Here is an 18,975-nt window from a genome sequence, read left to right on the forward strand (position 1 = left end):
TCAGGCCTCAACTGCAATAAAAGCTGACATTAAACGAAACTACTGTGTAGGCTATTGAATCTGCACAAATAGTTCTCCTCACAGAAGATACACTAGTTACCTTTCATGCTGTTCACAATAAACAAATTTCTTATCTGACCTGGAATCATGGGATTCTTACGGTAGTAAATATTACACTTGGCAGGCATTTGTAGGATGACGACTTGAAGTATTGTATTTATAGCTGGCAGCATTCCTTGTACTTGTATATTATTCTAAAAGTTTGTGACCTATACCTTTGAACAGCTTACTGAAGTAAAGCAAAATAGAAAGAGAAAGTTCAATGAAAATACTACTTCTCTAATGCTTTCTAAGAGAGAAGACCAAATATCAAAATGACCGAGGTGACAGATGAAAATTAGACAGTTTTTGTTTGTTCACCCTGAAATAACACTCCAAGCCTTACAAAAGCACACCCCGATGACTGATGTCTTCCTTCATAGAGCTATCTTAAGGTCAATACCACAGGGAAGAAATTATAAGAAATTTTACCAAGAGCTTATCCCGCAACAAACTGTGTGAAACAGCCTATAAATAAAATACCTGTGAAGGGATTCACAGATATATAGTAAAGACTATTATATACCTGAAAAAATCAGTAATGAAAAACCAGCTATTTCTGACAGCTAAAATTGAAGATGTGGGTATCAGAAACCTGGAGTTCCCCCACATTTTGGTGCCCTGACAAAAACCAGCCCACACAACTGCAGGTTGTTTTTAAGGTGAAGAACACCATGTTCAGGTGACAGGTCACCTCGGGGCCCTGTGCAGAGCCTCCCGCCAGCCTCGTCCCATGGGGGCCATGGGGAGAGGTGCCTCGCATGCTCTGCACCCTGGCTGGGGCTTTGGGATGGGCCCTGGCTGGGAGCCCCTGCCCTGCCACCCTGGGGGAGCCCCCGGTGCTTCAGCAGCTGGAAACCGCTGGGCAGGCGGATCAGGATCAACTGCTAAGCGTGCCTGGCACTGGCACAGCCCTGCACATGGAAGCTGGGCCATCCAAATCCAGGCAGGCACATACATTACAAGCACCCTGGGCAAGTGCTGCAAATGTTTGATTAGTTCTCTGTCAGAAAAGAAAGTGCTATATTTGGGCCTCTAACCACAAAAGCTATTTATAGCTATTTTAAGGCAGTGCCTGAACTGGTTAGGTCAAACAACAACATGCAATTAAAAATCTTAAAAATAATCATTTCTCTCTACTCAGCCAGTTTACGCAGGTGAGAGAGCTGCCATCTCAAAACGTCTCTCATTGTACCTAGTCCCTTTCCAGCCTTTCAAATTTAGGATATTTACAAGTTTTCATACCATTAGACCATTAAGTATACGTAGTCTGCAGCAATAAACCATAAGGCAACTTCACTCGTACGCTGAGGTACAGCAGGTCATTTAGCAAAGCTGGGGCAACACCTTCTAAGTCTTCTCTAAGACTTCATCCATGTACCAACAATTAAGTAACACAGAGCTATTAGAGAAATTGTCAAACCATTATAGAAAGAATAAATTCTCTGCTTGCACCGATGAGAAAATCTCCATTGAAGTCAATGGATCTGGCCCTTGTTACACGGAAAATGCCGTTTCTAAACTGTATGTTTTCATGCATTATTGGAAGATCTCTGAAACAAATTTGAGGGTGAGGGTTGCAGTACTAATCCAGTTGGAAAAAAAAATAAAACACACGCCATGTGACTAAGCCCAAATAATTCACTTTTAGAGACCGATGTTCACTTTTAGTTGGTTTTTTTTTTTTTACTTACTGCTTTATACGTTCTCTTTTGTCCAGCATGTTTTCTGATTTGTTCTCCATTAGGCCCAGTTTCAACATGCATGGAATAGATAATGTCAAAGAAATCTTCTACGACGGCTACCCGCCGTAAAGACAGCTTCTCATCCACACCTACTCCATCCTGAAAAGAAAAAAAAGAGAAAAGAAAAAGTAAGGGGGATGGGATGAACAGATCAATTATTATAATCATGGGACATGTGCTCCTTTTTTAGCAGGGAGTTAAAGACCCTTCCACCGAGATCTGAAGGTCACACACCCTGTGAATGAAAGAAACAGTATTGTAGGAAAGCTGTATGATCAGAAGGATCATATGGACCCTTGCAAGTAGCCCATTTCGCCAAGCCATTTGGTCTCTTGATAGAAAGTGAACTATCACCCCAGTATTTAAAAAAAACAAACCAAAAAGTATCTGTGCTTCTTTCTCCAAATGCACAAACAAGATTCAAAGGCAGAAGCAGACCTAAACACACGGCACAGAAATGCATTATGCGGCTGTTAATAAGAATGCTACAGCTCGTTTATCCTCTCATTCCCCTCCCAGTAAATCTGTAAACCTAGCATTTCATAAAGGTATTTAATAAAAGGTTTTAATTCACAGGTGACAGAGCTGACTGTAATTATGAATACAAAGAAAGTCGTTACAAATAATTTACCCCTGCAAAACCTGCTTGAAAATACACTCCATGAAGACGCATCACAATATGAGGAAAAGAAAGGGACGTTCTAAAATTTGTGGGTTTTGCACACAGATGTCCAGTTGGAACAAGTGACAGTAAAGTGAGGACATCTACCATCTGATTTTGAAAAGTGATAGTGCCATGGCTGCTAAAGACTTCTAAACAGCAACAGTCCCCAGTGTCTCTGAAATTAATCAGTGCAGTTCAGTTCCCGCCTTTTAAATAGGACCGTCCACATGAGTGCTTTTTGGGTTTACACTGTCTATGGATCCACTTCTAACGAAGGGGCAGGAACTGGGACTCTTGTTTTTCCACAGCAGGCATCCCTCAAGCAGGCTGTGTTTTGCAACACCACATAAGTACATCAGAAATAAAATAAGAATGGCCAATTCACTTGTACGCCAACACAGTATCTGAATTTAGACCTTTGGAGGCAGCAGCGTCACCCAACCTTCAATGTGTACTTTCAGCCGTAAGGGCGCTCCAAGCTTCGCACGTTTGTAACACCATTACTGCTGCTGTAATTCATGCCACCACAAAACTGATTTACATTGACCCTCTTGTGACAAAAAACGTGCAACTATTGCTGCGGTGATTGAATAAAGACGAAAGACGAGAACTGAAAAGGCAGTAATTACGTATGACTCCCAGTTGCTGTCCCCCTGCTCGTGACTTCTTGCTAACCCATTCCAGTAAGTTTGCTGGATGTGGACAAACATGATTTATTTTTCTTACTGCCCCTATTTTTATTCCAGCCCGTTTACTTTTATTTTTCATAGGGTTCAAGGAAAGAACCCAAATAATCCCCATGGCTCCAAAGAACTGCCCGGTGTGACACAGAGGAGCTCTGACACATTCCCAGTAGTGACTGAGAAAATGTCAGTGCCTTTATAGTGTAACTTTCTAAATGTGCTTGACTCCAAATGATCTCCGGTTAGGAGACGTCGATACGCTACCAGCCAGACAAGTTTTGTCCTGTCCTGCTCCAGTATGCCCAGCCTTCTTCAGAGAGGTCCCTGCCCAAAGCTACGTGGTCCCTTCCATCTGCACAGCAGGTTGTGCTCTTTGTCCCCAGGAGACAGCCGGACCAGAGCAGAACTCCTGCATATGTGTGATCAGAGGACTGCCACCATCCTGATGGAAGTGGCTGTGTTGAGGATTCAGGGTGGAGGAAGATGAGGAATTTGCAGTGCACTCTCCACCACAGGTTAAAAGCCTCAGAGAGATCAGCTGGGAACAGTTACTCTGAGAAGGTGGCAAGGCTCCCATCCCACAAAGAGTCCCTAAAATTTCACTAATCACCAGTTCAAAAATTTTGTGGCATCGTGACAGGTTCCGGCATCAGCATCATTAAGAACTGGCTCGGTACTGCCCACCCCCATAACCCACTATTTAAAAAAAAAAAAAAGCTTTAGAGATGGGGCCGACATAAAATCCAGATCTTTGCAGCTTTAATCTTTAGGGGAATTCGCATGTGAGCTCTGTAGGGGTGCCCATCTTCAATCATTATTTTCTCACCACCCAAATGGCACGGTGGGATCCCTAATGATTTCAAACACTCTTATTATGACGACAGTGTTATCTCATGCCGCTCGCCAAACACTCAGAAGTTTATAGTGTTGATTAACTAATAAAGATTTAATCTGTTTATTACTAATGAGTTTTGTTTTAGGAAGTTTCCTACGGGGGAGCTCTCTTTTTTAATTAAAGAGAAATGCATTACAACAATATTAATTTAAAACCTGAGATGCCACCTCAGCAGAGCTGACACATGCAAACATTAGGAACACGTTCAAAGAAGAAACTCAAAACCAAAACTAATTTTGCTGCTTTTGGTGGCCATAGTGTGCAGTGCTCTTCTTTGATATTCCTCCTACCTCCCTCCCCAGACACTGACACTCAAAGGCAGGGAGGCACGATGTGGGTGTGCTCCTGAAGCTGCATTTCTCCATCCAGCTGAATAAAACAGTAAGCATTGCTGCTACCTCTAAAAATACAAAGAAGTAAAATCTGCACAAACTCTCTGTCACGCCTCCTAACTGAAGTGCCAGAAAATGAATACCAACTTTCCAAATCAGTCAAAAATGGTAGGAAAAAAATGGTTAGCACAGAGTGGAAACTGCTTCAGGGGAAGACAGTACTATTATTTAACATCTACACTTGTAACTTCATCATAACTTTATCTGCTGGGGCCTGGACACGACTAGGTCAGGCTTTATTCTGCTTGGTGCTGTATGTGGCAGTAAGGCAGACCTTGTTTCGGAAAGCCTGCAGTGTTGCAGAAGGTGCTGAGTTGATGTAAGCTGTTCAGTCCATCTGGCAACACGCAATGCTGTGCAGAGACGTAAGCCTTAGCTGCAGAAGCAATACACCAGATGAGTAACGTGAATAAGGTAGCTACTTACTGAGACTTTTGATATCCCAGTGCTGACATCCCAATAAGTAAAAATCTGGGCAAATGATAACAACGTCAAATCTCCATTTAAACCATAAAGTCTCTGAAGTGGATGAAGTTGTATCAGGCTTTCCTGCCATATGCCATTACACTACACTTTTATCCTGAAATTGCTATTTGATAAAGGCATTAACAAAGCAGCTCTACTTTATAAGCTGGCTTTGGGTAAAAATTTTCACGGTGCCTAAGGGGACATTTTTTTTAGCCTCAACTAAGGCTAAAAGAAGACAAATGAGAGAATACATGATAATGCTATTCAGATGTCTGAAAGGCTATGGAATGTCCACAAGGGACAGGGCAAGTAATGGGCTTAAACCACAGCACGGGAGATTTACATTAGACATTAGGGAAAACTCACTATTGATGTGGATAGTCAAGTACAGTAATAGTTTGCCTGGGGAGGCTGTGGGATGTCTGTCACGGGAGGATTTCGAGACCAGGTTAGACAAATATCTGTCAGGGATAGTTTGAGTAAATCCTGTCTTGGCTAGACTAGATATTAATTGAGTTCCTTCTTGATAACTCCCTGACTGAGAAGCTTAAACACCACTTTCAAAGTGACTTGGGTACTCTGGAATAGCAAGGAGGATATTTATAAATCACTGAGGTATTTTTAGGACTTTCATTCGTCAAGGCAAGAGTCCAAGCCCTACTTTCAAAAATGACTCAGGAATGGAAGCCTCGCTGAACGTTTCACTTCAAAAATTGGACTTACACTCTTAAATCTTTTAGGCCGAGCTTCATCCCGCTTTCTCCAGCCATCACAGAGTTATGCCCCTATCCTAAACCAGTTGTCTCAGATTCCTCAGGCCAACAGCTCGACAGGCACTGCCACAATACAATTCATCCTTATAGCTGCAGGAATGGTTTCAGTCTCTTAACAGTGAGAAATTACTTAATTTTACTCTTGTATCGCAGGGTTTCCTGTTTACTCTTGGGTTTATGTTTATTCAGTGCTCTTCCTATGTTCTTAGAACACAAATAAATAAGATGTTTCTTTTCATTTTCAGCCCCACAAATTCCACTTGCACTCTGCGATTAAAGTTGGTTGGTTGGTTTTCAGATAGCTACACAAACAATAAATTTCTAGAGAGAAGTGACCTTTACAGAGAGTTGTGCACCTCTCGGAAAGTGCTAAGGATGCCTTTGAACAAGGATGCTCAAGGAGAGAGTCAGTCTCTTTTATTGAGGTGGAACCTACCGGGCTAGTGGGAGTAAAGAAGGGAAAAAAGTTTGCCAGTGAAGCGAAGAGATAAAGCTCTTAGTCAAGACAGCAAAAAGATCTATTAAATGAAAGGCTGTCATTTTTACAGTTAATTTGCAGAGGAGAAAAAAAAAAAATAATATAAGCCTTTAAAATTAAAGCCCCTGAAACAAAAGTGCTTACAATTCCTTGCTTGAGAATACCTGCACCACCTCATTCCATTCTTGGGGGAAATCGGTCTCATAAAACACCCTCTTGATCTGTGAATAAATATAACTATCAGCATCTTTACAGTGTTTGAAAAATATTCCTATAAACACATGATAGACTGAAACAGAACTAAAAGCAAAGGCTTGGTTGGTGGTTTTATAGAAAATGTTCAGGACAATAAAAACCTCTGTTGTAAATGCATCAAAGCCAGAAGCATCTACAAAACATTAGTAGTAGATGGAAATAACACTCAACCTAAATATTTCATCACATAACATAAATCACATACAAATGTAAGACTGCTTTGAATGCAGAAATATGATGTGTAACATTTTTCTGATCTAACCAGTTGAGACAACAGCTGAGTTGTTGCACATTTGTGTCACCACACCTCTGCTGACTAGTCTTGAAGATGATTTTCCCCTGGATGGGAAGCAAAATCTTTTGCTGACAAAAACGTGCTCTGAATGATCTATATCCTTACAAAAAAGTTTTGCACATAAACCCCCGCCTTGTTAGTTTAAACGTAATGAGCTCCTGACATGATTTTATTCCCTTTCGATTCACCGCTGGAAAATTTTGTATTGTAACTGTTAGGAGGAACCAGTGGTAGTTTATGTATAACATGAGCCTTACATACTTGTCTGCAGAAAGAAGTTAAAATAAATTACCAGATTGAAAATCCCGTTATGTGTTAGTTCCTGTATCTGCTTGCTCAGTGTAAAAATACTGATCTTTAAAATCAGGGAGTGTAGTGACAAGATGAGGGGTAACAGTTTCAAACCGAAAGAGGGTAGATGTAGATCCTCCTAAAATTTAGGAAGAAATTCTTCCCTGTGAGGGCGGTGAGGCCCTGGCACAGGCTGCCCAGAGCAGCCGTGGCTGCCCCCTCCCTGGCAGTGCTCAAGGCCAGGCTGGACGGGGCTGGGAGCAACCTGGTCTGGTGGGAGGTGTCCCTGCCCGTGGCAGGGGGGTGGCACTGGGTGAGCTTTAAGGTCCCTTCCAACCCAAACCACTCTGTGATTCTATGATTTAACGTCTCTTACTGCCATAGAAATGAACAAACCTCGTTTCATCAGCACACTGACTTGAATTTCCAGGTTATTAGTACATCTGTTTGAATATCTAACTCATTCCTGTCAGCACAGTACAAATCTACAATAGATCAAAAGTTATTAGTATTTGATAGCTATTATTAAGTGGCCTAAAAATAAATAAATTGACCGTTTCTAGCCAGTTCCTAATGGAAACTGTCTATAACAGCAAAAGGGCTATTTATTATTTGAAATTTATAGTTTCTGTTACTCATTATATGATCTGTTTGAACAGCAAATCTCGTATTTTACCAGCAGATGGAGACAGGAAAAATCAGAGTTATATTAAGGCAGATACACATAAGAACCATTTCCAGCTGACAAGTCCTCCCTCTGGCAGCTTTAGAGCAAGAAACCCTACACGGACTAAACCAATAAGCTAGGATATGGCAGCAACGAGTCAAACTAATTGTGGAAATAGATCATGACAACAAGAGAATAAAGTGAAGTAAAATGGCAATTTAATATGCCATTTGAGATGAGAGACTAAAACTGAACAACAGACACAAAGTTTTGGGATGTTATGAAAGCTGTAGGTGAGAAAAAAATCCTCTGCCTTGATAAGGGAGTCCAAGAGACCAAACAAACAGCAGGAGAGACCAAATCAATACTGAGCAGAAGTCCCTTTCTCCTTTATCTCTCGGACTAGTCCAGATCATGGGAAAGCACCAAAGCCAAATCTCTGTCCATAAACAGCAAGGGGTGAATGTTGAGTGCCATCTAAGTCTAAAAGATCCCACCCAAAAGGACTATCCTACCGAGTCCTTTCAGGTGAAGCCATCATCTGGCGAATATCAATAGCTCTATTAAATTAAGCTACAGCAATTAGAGATAACGGGTGGTGAAATCCAACTTGTCAAACTGCAAAAGGAAGGTCGGTCACCTTTCTTTCCTTGAAGTGTAGTAAAATGGCCTGGAGATTATTTCATGACAGACAAGGTACCTTCAAAGGTATCTTCAGAGGCCCTTTTGGCATGATCAGGATAACAACCCGGCCAGTGGTCTCTGAGATAAATATTTAAAGCTCCTTCCATACTGGAGAAGGGCAGAAACTTTTCTTTTTCAACTTTCTTCAGAAGTGTGGATGGATAGGCAGATCTATCATCATCAGTGTTAAAGCAGAAGAGCTTTGAAATGAAACATGGAACGTGTCTCCTGCAAATAAGCATGGACATGGGAAGCAAGAGGCAATTTCGAGAAGTTGCCTCAAGATCAACTGCACTCAGAGCCCTGGAGGAACGTCAGAGAAGCCTCCAGTGAGGAATACAGGACAGGCGCAGCACTGGTTGCCCTTTATTCTTCATAGTTAAGGGTTACTTCTCAACTGAGGTCTGAATACTCTGTTCCCTCGGCGCACTACACCTGATTATTTTTTTTCCTTAGGTGTTTAAATATTTACATAACTATTCTCAACAAAAACGGGTCACATTTTACTATTTGTGAAGTCTGTTGCTGCTGGCTCACTAAACACCACGAGCTGTATCTCCGTGAGCAAGCAGGGCACCACAGGAGCAGCAGATCCGTAGAGCAAAGCAACTGACAGCAAGGAGCTGATTCCACACCGTACATATTTCAGGCTACCGGGTCGGCTGCACGGGACACCCACTTCTGGTTGCAACCCAGTAGGTGCACGCCTGGAACAAACGCCAGTTTTCTTTCACTGAAAGGAATCAGTTCACGCACTGAAAAAACACTGCAGCATGAAACTAAGCACAGCAAGCATAGTCAGGAGCTTTGTTTCAAAGTCATTCTCCAAACCAAAACGCCAGTGCAGATGCAGCCACAGCTCCCTCAGCAAGACAACGAGACAGGATTTTTCACACATGCACACTGTGGTGAACATTACCCAAACCGATGAGGAAGATACTCAGGTATCTAGCTCAGGGACACACATGGCCCTGGTGTGACTGGGGAGAGCAGAAAGAAGCTGAACAAACCCCTATGCTGATGGGGAGACTACATTTGCCACATTACTCCCTCTGCCTGCTTCCCTCTCCAGCAATTTCCTTCCCACTTAGCCTGTTAAAACCACAGATGATGCTTCCATCATGAGATGCAGTCTGACTACAGCCAGCCTTTTTTTCCTTTCTTTTCTGACAGAGAAAGCAAACAAATGCTGCATTCTGCCTACAGAAGCATGTTGAGTTGGTATACTTAATACAGGACCAATTAACCCAGGCATTAAATGCATCATATTCAGTGAAAAGTATGGGACAGAACAACAGAACCAAAGCTCGACTTGGACAGCCAGAGAAGAGCACATGTAACACCTGTGGGAAGTTTGCACTGCAAAGGCGAACAATTTTGGTCAATTTCTTACAACGATAACAAAAAATTAATTCAGCAAATTGCAAATCTTTATTACACTGAATTTAACTATAATTTACCTATTCGTTCTCAAAAAAAATCACCTCAAAAATAATTTCCGATCTTAGACTATATCAAAATAGTTTGTTCAGTAGTCTGTATTTTAAAAGAGAAGCAGTAACTATTCCTTTTTTTCATAACCAGATTGTATTATTTCCTGCTCCCTGAAGGTGCCATTTCTTTCCTAGTGGGTTAGTTTTCTATTAGAAATAATTGAAATTTGACTTCGAAGTCTATTTTTTGGAAAATCCTCACTACAGTTCTGGAAATATCCAGCACACTTCACTTGCCCACTTCAGTCTCACTGTTTGGTAGGCAGCTGAGAGCTAATAAACCTAGCTAGGGCATTAAGGATAATTGAACAGAGGAGGAGTGCAACATAGCCAAACTTAACTGAAGTTTTTGTTTAAGCTCACATTCATGATCAAAGTTTTAATGCGTTTATTCCTTCTTGATGACTCATTAGAGGATTCATCTAGGTATGAGGAACTGCTACCAGAATTTTCTGTAATTGTGTGAATTCTAAAGAAATTGCAGTTTTAAAGCTTAAAAAAGTGCCTTCAGTTCTACTGTGAAACAGGATGAAAGTGTGTGAAAATTCATCCCATTAAAGTAACATGTTATTCTTCTACTGAAAGTAAAACTGAACATACAGGTAAGTATTAGGATAGCTATAAAATAAGATTCCTCCTAACTAAGAGACACCAAAAAAGTTCAAAGAAGCAATTCTGAAGCTGGTGGTAATCTTTCTGTGTACAGATTTCTTCAGTTGTTCAAAAAAAATTGTAAATACACCGTCAGGCTGAGCCAAAAAGTAGAAGGATAACAACTCAGTGAAGCACAAGTGACCAGTGAGTGTACAAACGCTGAAGTGACATTCCCTTTAAACACTTTTTCATGTCTTTCTACTCTTCATACATTTTATCTGACAATTGTATCTGCCAAGCTGTAAACAGTTACTCCAAGACTTTTCCAGAGAAGATCGCAATGCTGAGCTAAATGCTTAGCAGGGGAACTGCCTCTTCAGTCTCACAGTAAACTGGAAGGGTCAGCTACTCCTGGTGAGTATTTTGAAGGGAAGGGACTTCAGCTCCCCATTCTGCCAGCTCAGCACACTTACATTCATTTCCATGTAGAAATGAACGTTTGTTTCTAAAAGTTACTAGCAATGACAACACATACAAGACTTAGTTTTACCATCATCTCGAAATAGACAGTTCTTCGTATCTATACAGTACTTTGAGGAGCATGAAAAGATTTGCTTTTCCCAAATAAAGTTACCAGGATAAAACAACTAATTCTCTTAAAATATTTTCGACTGTAGGGGATTTTAAAATGAATGGGTGTGAATCCTCGAGTGTTTAGTATGTTTTGGGGTTTTTTTCTGACTTATAATATCTCGTACTGTCATCAGTTCCGCAAAACGAAACAGGCAAGCTACTAACTGTTAACTCTTAATATTCCTGTCATGTTCCAAAAATGAACAATTACACAATTATATTTTAAAATGTACTATACTTTACAGGTATTCAAGCACTAGGGGAATGCAATGTAGATCTATAATGCCACCTTTTTTCAGACAGATGAAATGCAACTACTGTGCGCCAAAAGTAACCTAACACTAAAGTGAAGCTTAAATAATGAGAACTCATTAGCCCAAAGTGCTGCCTGTGAAATTAAATGTGTATTTTTAAATTCTATTTCAAATACTCATAAGCTTCTGGTGCAAGAGGAGCTTTTTTAATAAGTAACATGATATGGAAGTGCCAAGAGTTACATACTGCAATCAGGTGCCAAGACGATGCCACACCACAGATCAACACGGCTCAGTGACAAAACTTCTAAAAAAAAAATAAATTGCTTCAAAACCCTAGTTAATTGGCAAAATACTTCCAAAAGTCAGCAGAACTGAAGGATGGATAAGAGGACTGCTAATGGGATACAGTGGTTTTGTGTCCAGATCTCTGGGGCCAACTCCAGCAAGGGCTTTTGTCCCTTGAAGTTGCTTCCACCTGCTGCCTACTGCAAAGGAACAGCCCTGGGGTGGCAGGGAGATGAAGACCACCTAATCTCTCCCATCGACGTCTCTGCAACGGCTGTTCACTTGCTTATACAAAATGAGTTCATGGTGTCAGCACAGTTCCCAGAGGACAGCTGCCTCCATCACCAAAAACCACCGCTACAACAGACATTGGTGCCATTAGGTGGTAATTAGGCGCCATTAATTGGTAACCTCATTAGCAAGATCAGTAAAGCCACTGGGGATCAGATTTTAAGCTGCACTGGTGCTGCACAGGCAGCTTATGGTAGGGACAGATGAGAAAACAGGAGTGGCTTTGCAGCACCCGTACAAACCCTTGGTGCTGATACAACCCAGGGCCTGGCTAGGTCAAGGCAAAGCCCAAAATAACGACAACTGTCCCCAGCTCCAGCGCCAAAGGGGACAGGAGTCTCCAGAGCAGCCCGTGCTCCACGTGTGGCCTGGTTCTCTGACCACATTACCAATACACTTCCCACCCTGGAAGAAAGCTGTTTACTGCGGGGAGCAAAGAGGTAATTCCAAGACTAAATATTCCTGGAGTATAAACTAAGAGCCTCTAATGGAGGTCCCTCCAGATTTCTGCAAGGACAACGGGGCAGGGATTACGAAGGGGCTCGCTGTAATTGCACAGGTAATGTTACCTGACCAGGGATACAGGCCACCAGGGACTCAGCAGTCAGTTTAGTACAAAACTGAAGGCACGGGTCTGTGCCTGGCACGCTGACTTCTGCCTGCAGGCGGTTTTAGCAGTGGTGCTGTTACAGCCCTGGTGACCTACGAACACAAGCAAAGCAGGAACTGTAGAGAGAATTAGGGTCTGCTGTCAGATGAAGCAACACCGTGCCTAGAAAAATCAATCAAAACACTGGATACACAATCCACCAGGTCTGAAACAGAAGCAGCACATGTCATGTCAGATACGGGCAACAAGTTCTCAGTGAAGCCACCCAACGCCATGAACCAAGTAGCTAACCATGTTCTTCAGGAAAATTCATTAGGAGGGATGAAAAAATTATCCTTCCAAAAACACATTTAAAAAAGCGCGGGTTTTGGTCCTATCTCAGATCTGAGGGAGGGCTTGTGTACTCAAAACTACCATCAAACTAAATTAGATGGTAAATAAAGTGCTTTTTTTTTTGGTATTAGTTTTGTTAATATTTGTATGTGTGTGTGCACAGATCCAGTTTTACAAAATGAAATTACCTCAGCAGACTGACATGGGGCTCTTCAACAACTTATTTGTTGGCTTTTTCTTTAATTAAATTACATTTCCCTAATTCTGGGGGTTTTTCACTCCTACAACAGCACTTTTCTCTCCTGGGTAAACCTAGGCAAGAACAAGTGCCAGATGCAAAAACCCGTGTTTCTGTGAGGAAGCACTGTTGCAGACAGTCAGACCGTTTACACCAATTTTTTTCTCCTTTTCTTCTTCTTCCCTTCCTCAACCGTAAACAAACTCCACAGCATGAAGAGGCCAATCCTTGCCAGCAGAACCAAGTTTTGAAAAACACTGCTCAACCATATGTTCAGTCCTGACCAGCGTGATAGTTAGGAGGCTGACATCTGCAGATGGAGAGTTCATATCACCATGCAGCACAAACATGCTGCTACTGTACACTGAAGTCAATATTAGCCAGACTTTGCTTAGGAGAAATTTTCAACACTGATCTACAGTTTCACCTTGCCAATTAATTTTTGCTACAGCGATGTAAATGAAATAATATATCTAAAAAAGAACCCAACAGAAAAAGGGCGGCGGTGATTGAAAAAGGCAGCCTTTACGAGTCCTTTTGGTAATCTCCTTTAGAAGGAAAATTCTTCTGTATCGAATATTATATTGAAGCTGTTTGTGTCACAGAAGACTCTTGCTAATGTGACACATGATGAACCTTCATGAAAGCTCACCAAACCCTGTTTGGCCCGTAGGGTTATGCACCAAGAGAATACAACCATCCAGGCTCCTGAACTTCTTTGAAGACCCAGTAGATTCAGTTTTTCTCTAAACAAACTGTATTAACCCTCCTTTCAATAAACACTATAAGAACATAAGTCTTTCTTGAGTTACTTAATGCCCTTCTGAAAGCAGTGAGATATTCAAATGTTTGTGGGAGTGATAGTGGTTCTTACAGAAGCCGCACAATAAAACGCATTTTCCCCACTCTTTTTTACTTTTTCTCCCCCTTGCTCCTCTCTCAGTCTATCTGCAGCTCCTCATGCAGTCCAAACACTTTTTTCAGGGCTTAAACAGATTTATGGGTAGCAATTTCCACAGGGACCGTGTGCATGTTCTCTCAGGCATGCTCAGGCACCACCACTCATCTGAGGGCTGGGAATCAAACTCTGTGTCTGTTCTGCCACTGGCAATGAAAGTGTGGGTTCATGCCTATTGCATCCTTCGTTCAGACCTTTACTGCATAGCAGTCCCCTTGGTCAAAACCCTGTACTGAAAAGATATGCCTCTATTAATTTTCTTCTAAATGTTTTGCTGTCTTATCTAACATGCACATGTATCACTGACTATAAAACAGGAGAATAAATGGAACTATTTCCTTTTATTATGTTGCTTTGAGACTGAAACATACATGGATGTCTGGACTGTAAACTCCTAGAAGAAAGGGGTTAGATCTTCAGTTACACAGATTTTACTCAGAACCTTTCCTGCATCAAATCTGGAGCATGCCCTAACAGCAAACCACTCAAAAAAACAGCAGTTACAAATTGCAACACTGACTTTGCAAATGCTGTATTATCAGGTAAATTAGGCATCTTAATTTTTATAAATTTCAGCTTCTTAATTTTTTTTAGTGAAGGTGAGCGCTACACCCCAGTTCTGATCATTAACGATACTATCCATCATCCCTTTTCTTTTCTTAACAGAATTTAAGAAACAGAAAAATAATGAAGGAAAACGTACTATTTCCTCAACAGTACTGCAAAAACAGGTGTTTTGAGTAAGCAGGTAACCAGATTTACCCAACATCTGATGCACGATAGAAGACAGAAAATCAGAGTATTTGCAACTTGAAGACTTTCTATCCATCAGATGTTTACAAGTCTCTGCCTCAATCTAGGCACGCCATTGAATTTACCACCATACACTATTGCCTCGCATGCTAATAGTAGAATATGTAAAGCACAGTTGATGAAAGAAAATGAAAGATACAGAAGAAATAGTCTGCTCTGTATAATTAAAAGTTCATGATTGTTCTTTCATATCTGTGACAGCTAACAGGCAAACTTTACGAATCTTCGTAATTATTAGTACAACTCTTTGCTCAAAACACGAACGAAGGACTACGTTAGCATTTTTTTCTTTGAGTATGTATCTCTACTTGCACTTTCTCTCTTTATACAAAAAAGAATAAAGTTTTACATTTCTCAGCTCTTTACCAGAACAGGAAGAAAAGCTGAAACATGGCATTAGAATTCAATTATGCATTAAATACAGCACGACGACTATATTATCCCTCAGGTTCACCAGAATTCGGTGCTCTGTCTCCCAACGCCTTAGTTTAAACTCCAGCGTTCAAACCGTAGCACACCCACAACTCACCAATATGAAGTGACCTGCCCATTTTCTCGCCCCTCTGTGTACACTGCCTGTATGAAGATAACGGGCCACAGCACTCGTACGTCTTCAGTAACGACAATAACGTCTCTCTCCCTCTCATTTACGTACAGATGCTGTGCGCAGTTTGACTGCTGGACACGGCCATCGAACCCAGAGATAGCTGTGATTCACGGTTTAGCTTGCCATGTGCTGTGGGATCTCTTGAGATGACCAGTACTGTACAAAACCGGGGACATCAGAGATGAAAGAAGAATCAAACGGCCACTTAGCCCATCCCCTGACAGAAAAGGGACTGTCTTCTGTTGCTCGTGATGTACTTCCCTCTGTCTTGTCTTTAACAACTCTTCCGAGGTAGCTTTCATCGCTGCCTCTGAGAGACTATTTCACAGACTAGCAGAGGTAAACACAGGATCTCTGGGTGAGCCCAACCGCCTGCTACAAAAGGTTTGCAGTCTGCCGTGCTGCTGTCCCTTATTGATGTTCACTTGGAAGACAGACACGATAGTGACACCCTCTGGGACTCATCCGGGGAATAGTTTCCCTGCCACACTAGATCGTATCTGCTGAGAAAGAGTTAGCAAGGGCCTCTCAGTGGCAGTGAGAAACAGGTGACCACCTCCCTAAGGCTTTGCCACCTCACTGCCTTGTCTCCAGCGTAGCTCCCAATTCCTGCTTTGCTCCTGCCCAAAACAGCTTCCCTTGCAAGGAGTCCAGCACATTTTTTTCCTCAAGAATTATAACATAATTAATAATCTCACTGAAAACTCACATTGATTTTAACGAACTATGGCTCAACCTCCCAAATTGTACCATTCTCTCTAACATGACGCTCTGCCTGCAAAGGACTAGGGACACACCACCATCAGTTTTAGTTCCTCAGCAAAGCTGATACAGACACAGAGACCACAGTTTCACACACACGTTAGACGTGGCTAAGGGTATAAAGCTTCAGATCTATGTTACAAGGAGAGCCAGCATCTATTTTCATCTTGCTGACAACATGAACGACAACATTTTTATTCTGCTGAACAAAACATTAACAAGGACTGAATTTGCGAATGCAGTATTTTGTTTCTTTCTGCAGCAATCCAACATGAAACTGCACCTTCCGAGACGCTGCTGTGCCCACAGGAAGCTGCAATTCGCTTTTCTTAAACCTTCACCTTTTCCTTACATCAGGCTTGATTCTTCCTGGACTACATTTCCCAAGGCACGCTGCAGAAGGAGATCATGGGCATCGTGAAACATTTAGTAAAATCAAGGACGCCTGTGTAGTAGGAATTCTTGTACCACATCTCTCTCTTTGTAAATACATTGCACCCACTCATTTGCTTGCACTTTACAGCAACCACTATCTCCAAATAACCTAAAAGGCTTTGCAGCACTTGCACCAACAGATGGAGTCAGCTATGTGGACCGAATGTGTACTTTCTCTACATCATTTAAGCTTTGCCTGCTCTAAGAGAAATATGCTATTACTTTATTGACGAGTCACAAACCACATGTAAGGCCAGTTCTCCCTCACTAGGAAAACTCTAAATTCAAAATCCTACGTCTACAACTGCCAAACCAGCATGGATCACCAAGATGTTAAAAAAGACCATGCAGACAAACCTCGTCCTATTCTGTGCAAACAGCCTGGAGTGCTACAGTCTTTAAAAGGAAGTAACAAGTAATTTCCCATCAAATCAAATCATTTCTAGCATAACTTTTCATTGAGGGTATTCTGCATGTAGCCTGGAATTTGCTTTCTGGGGAGACACCCGGCACAGCTGCATGTCTGGTAAGTCTGTGTGCTTGGTTTTTACGTATGGGTGTGTGTGAAATTAAATTCAATTTGATTCGATAATACGTTACTGGCATGGCAAGCTGGCTAAACACTGCCCAGGAAAAACGAACAGACCCCTGACGTAGCTGTCACCAGCTGGTACAATGCATTTAGGATGGGGTTTCATTTTGTATCTGGGGTTTTATCCCATCTATCTATTGACCACTACAGCCCAGTTCCCATCTTGCTCAGTCATTTTTAACAGCAACTGCCATCTGAGGGTACTTCATAACACAATGCCATCATTGCACTCTCCTCCAGGGGTCAGGAATACTTTTTCTTCAGGCTTTTTGACAAACACATTTTATTATTTCTGATGCTAACTCCAAAAAATCATTCTGAAACTCCCTCAGATCTTGGACTGAAGCAAAAAGGGTTGCTCCATTTCATTTTTTCCTATTAGATTTCCTGCTCAGATGCTCTTTTTTTTTTGGTCCTTCATTTTTTTTGTCTCCTTGTTTCCACTTGTAGCTTATAGAGATTCCTTCTCCACTCAGCGTGTTTCAGCTCTGCATATCTACTGAAATAAAGAAATATATTAAGATGACAGCATCCAGTCTAGCATCCTATCATTTGCTTTCATCCTTCCCAGACCTCAGTGACACTGGGGATCATGGTAAGTTACAGAGACAGGGTCATAGAATCACAGAGTGGTTTGGGTTGGAAGGGACCTTAAAGCTCACCCAGTGCCACCCCCCTGCCATGGGCAGGGACACCTCCCACCAGACCAGGTTGCTCCCAGCCCCATCCAGCCTGGCCTTGAGCACTGCCAGGGAGGGGGCAGCCACAGCTGCTCTGGGCAGCCTGGGCCAGGGCCTCACCACCCTCATCATGAAAAATGTCTTCCTTATGTCCAACCTGAATCTCCCTTCTTTTAGTTTAAAACCGTTACCCCTCATCATATCCCTGCCCTCCCTGACCAAGAGTCCCTCCCCACCTCTCCTGCCAGCCCCTTTCAGCACTGAAGGCCGCTCTAAGGTCTCCCCGGAGCCTTCTCTTCCCCAGGCTGAACACCCCCAACTCTCCCAGCCTGTCCTCACAGGGAGCTGCTCCAGCCCCTGAGCATCTTCGTGGCCTCCTCTGGACCTGCTCGAGCAGGTCCGTGTCTTTCCTGTGCTGAGGACCCCAGAGCCGGATGCAGTACTGCGGCAGGGGTGGGGGGTGTCTCACCAGAGCAGATCAGAGGGGAAAAAATCACCTCCCTCAACCTGCTGGCCACGCTGCTCTTTATGGTGGTGATGAGCATAACAGTTTAGAAGGAACCAAGATGATCAACTCAACTGATGCCATGGGTAACTCAAGCTATAGAAGTTCTCTGAATTAATTCTTGCAAGTTACTGATGCTGTAGGTATTGCAGCAATTTATTTTGCATTTTTGGTCCCACAGAAGTCAACCCACCAGAATTATGGCCTCCTGGCTGTGGTTAAGACGGCACCTGGGAAATACAGTCTTCAGCAAGCCACTGACTAGAAGGCCCTGCTTCTCCAGAGCTCGCTTGATGGTGCAGCATACTCATGCAATTTTTTTCGTATTTAGCTTTTACAATCTGATTTGTAAACCTCAGAAACAGAAGTTTCTAGACTCCCCTATTATGAAGCTGAGCTTTAAAGAATTTAGGACGTATTCAGTGTTCCTATCTCTGTAATTAACTTTTTTTCTGGTTTTGTTATTTTGAGCACCTTCTGACATTTTTTTCAAAGACCTT

The 18,975-nt window shown here is 42.2% G+C and overlaps 1 protein-coding gene across 4 annotated transcripts in view; it reads right to left on the reverse strand.

Moving 5' to 3' along the window:
* NOL4 (nucleolar protein 4) overlaps positions 1–18,975 on the reverse strand; it is a 177,897-nt gene that overhangs the window by 141,179 nt on the left and 17,743 nt on the right. For all 4 annotated transcript variants that reach the window (XM_086472523.1, XM_086472522.1, XM_086472521.1 and 1 more), the window contains exon 2: positions 1,794–1,943. In XM_086472523.1, the coding sequence (XP_086328649.1) occupies positions 1,794–1,943 (150 nt within the window). The remainder of the gene's footprint in view (positions 1–1,793; positions 1,944–18,975) is intronic.

Source organism: Leptosomus discolor, chromosome 13 (assembly GCF_034619465.1).
Source record: "Leptosomus discolor isolate bLepDis1 chromosome 13, bLepDis1.hap2, whole genome shotgun sequence".
Taxonomy (NCBI): Eukaryota; Metazoa; Chordata; class Aves; order Leptosomiformes; family Leptosomidae; genus Leptosomus; species Leptosomus discolor.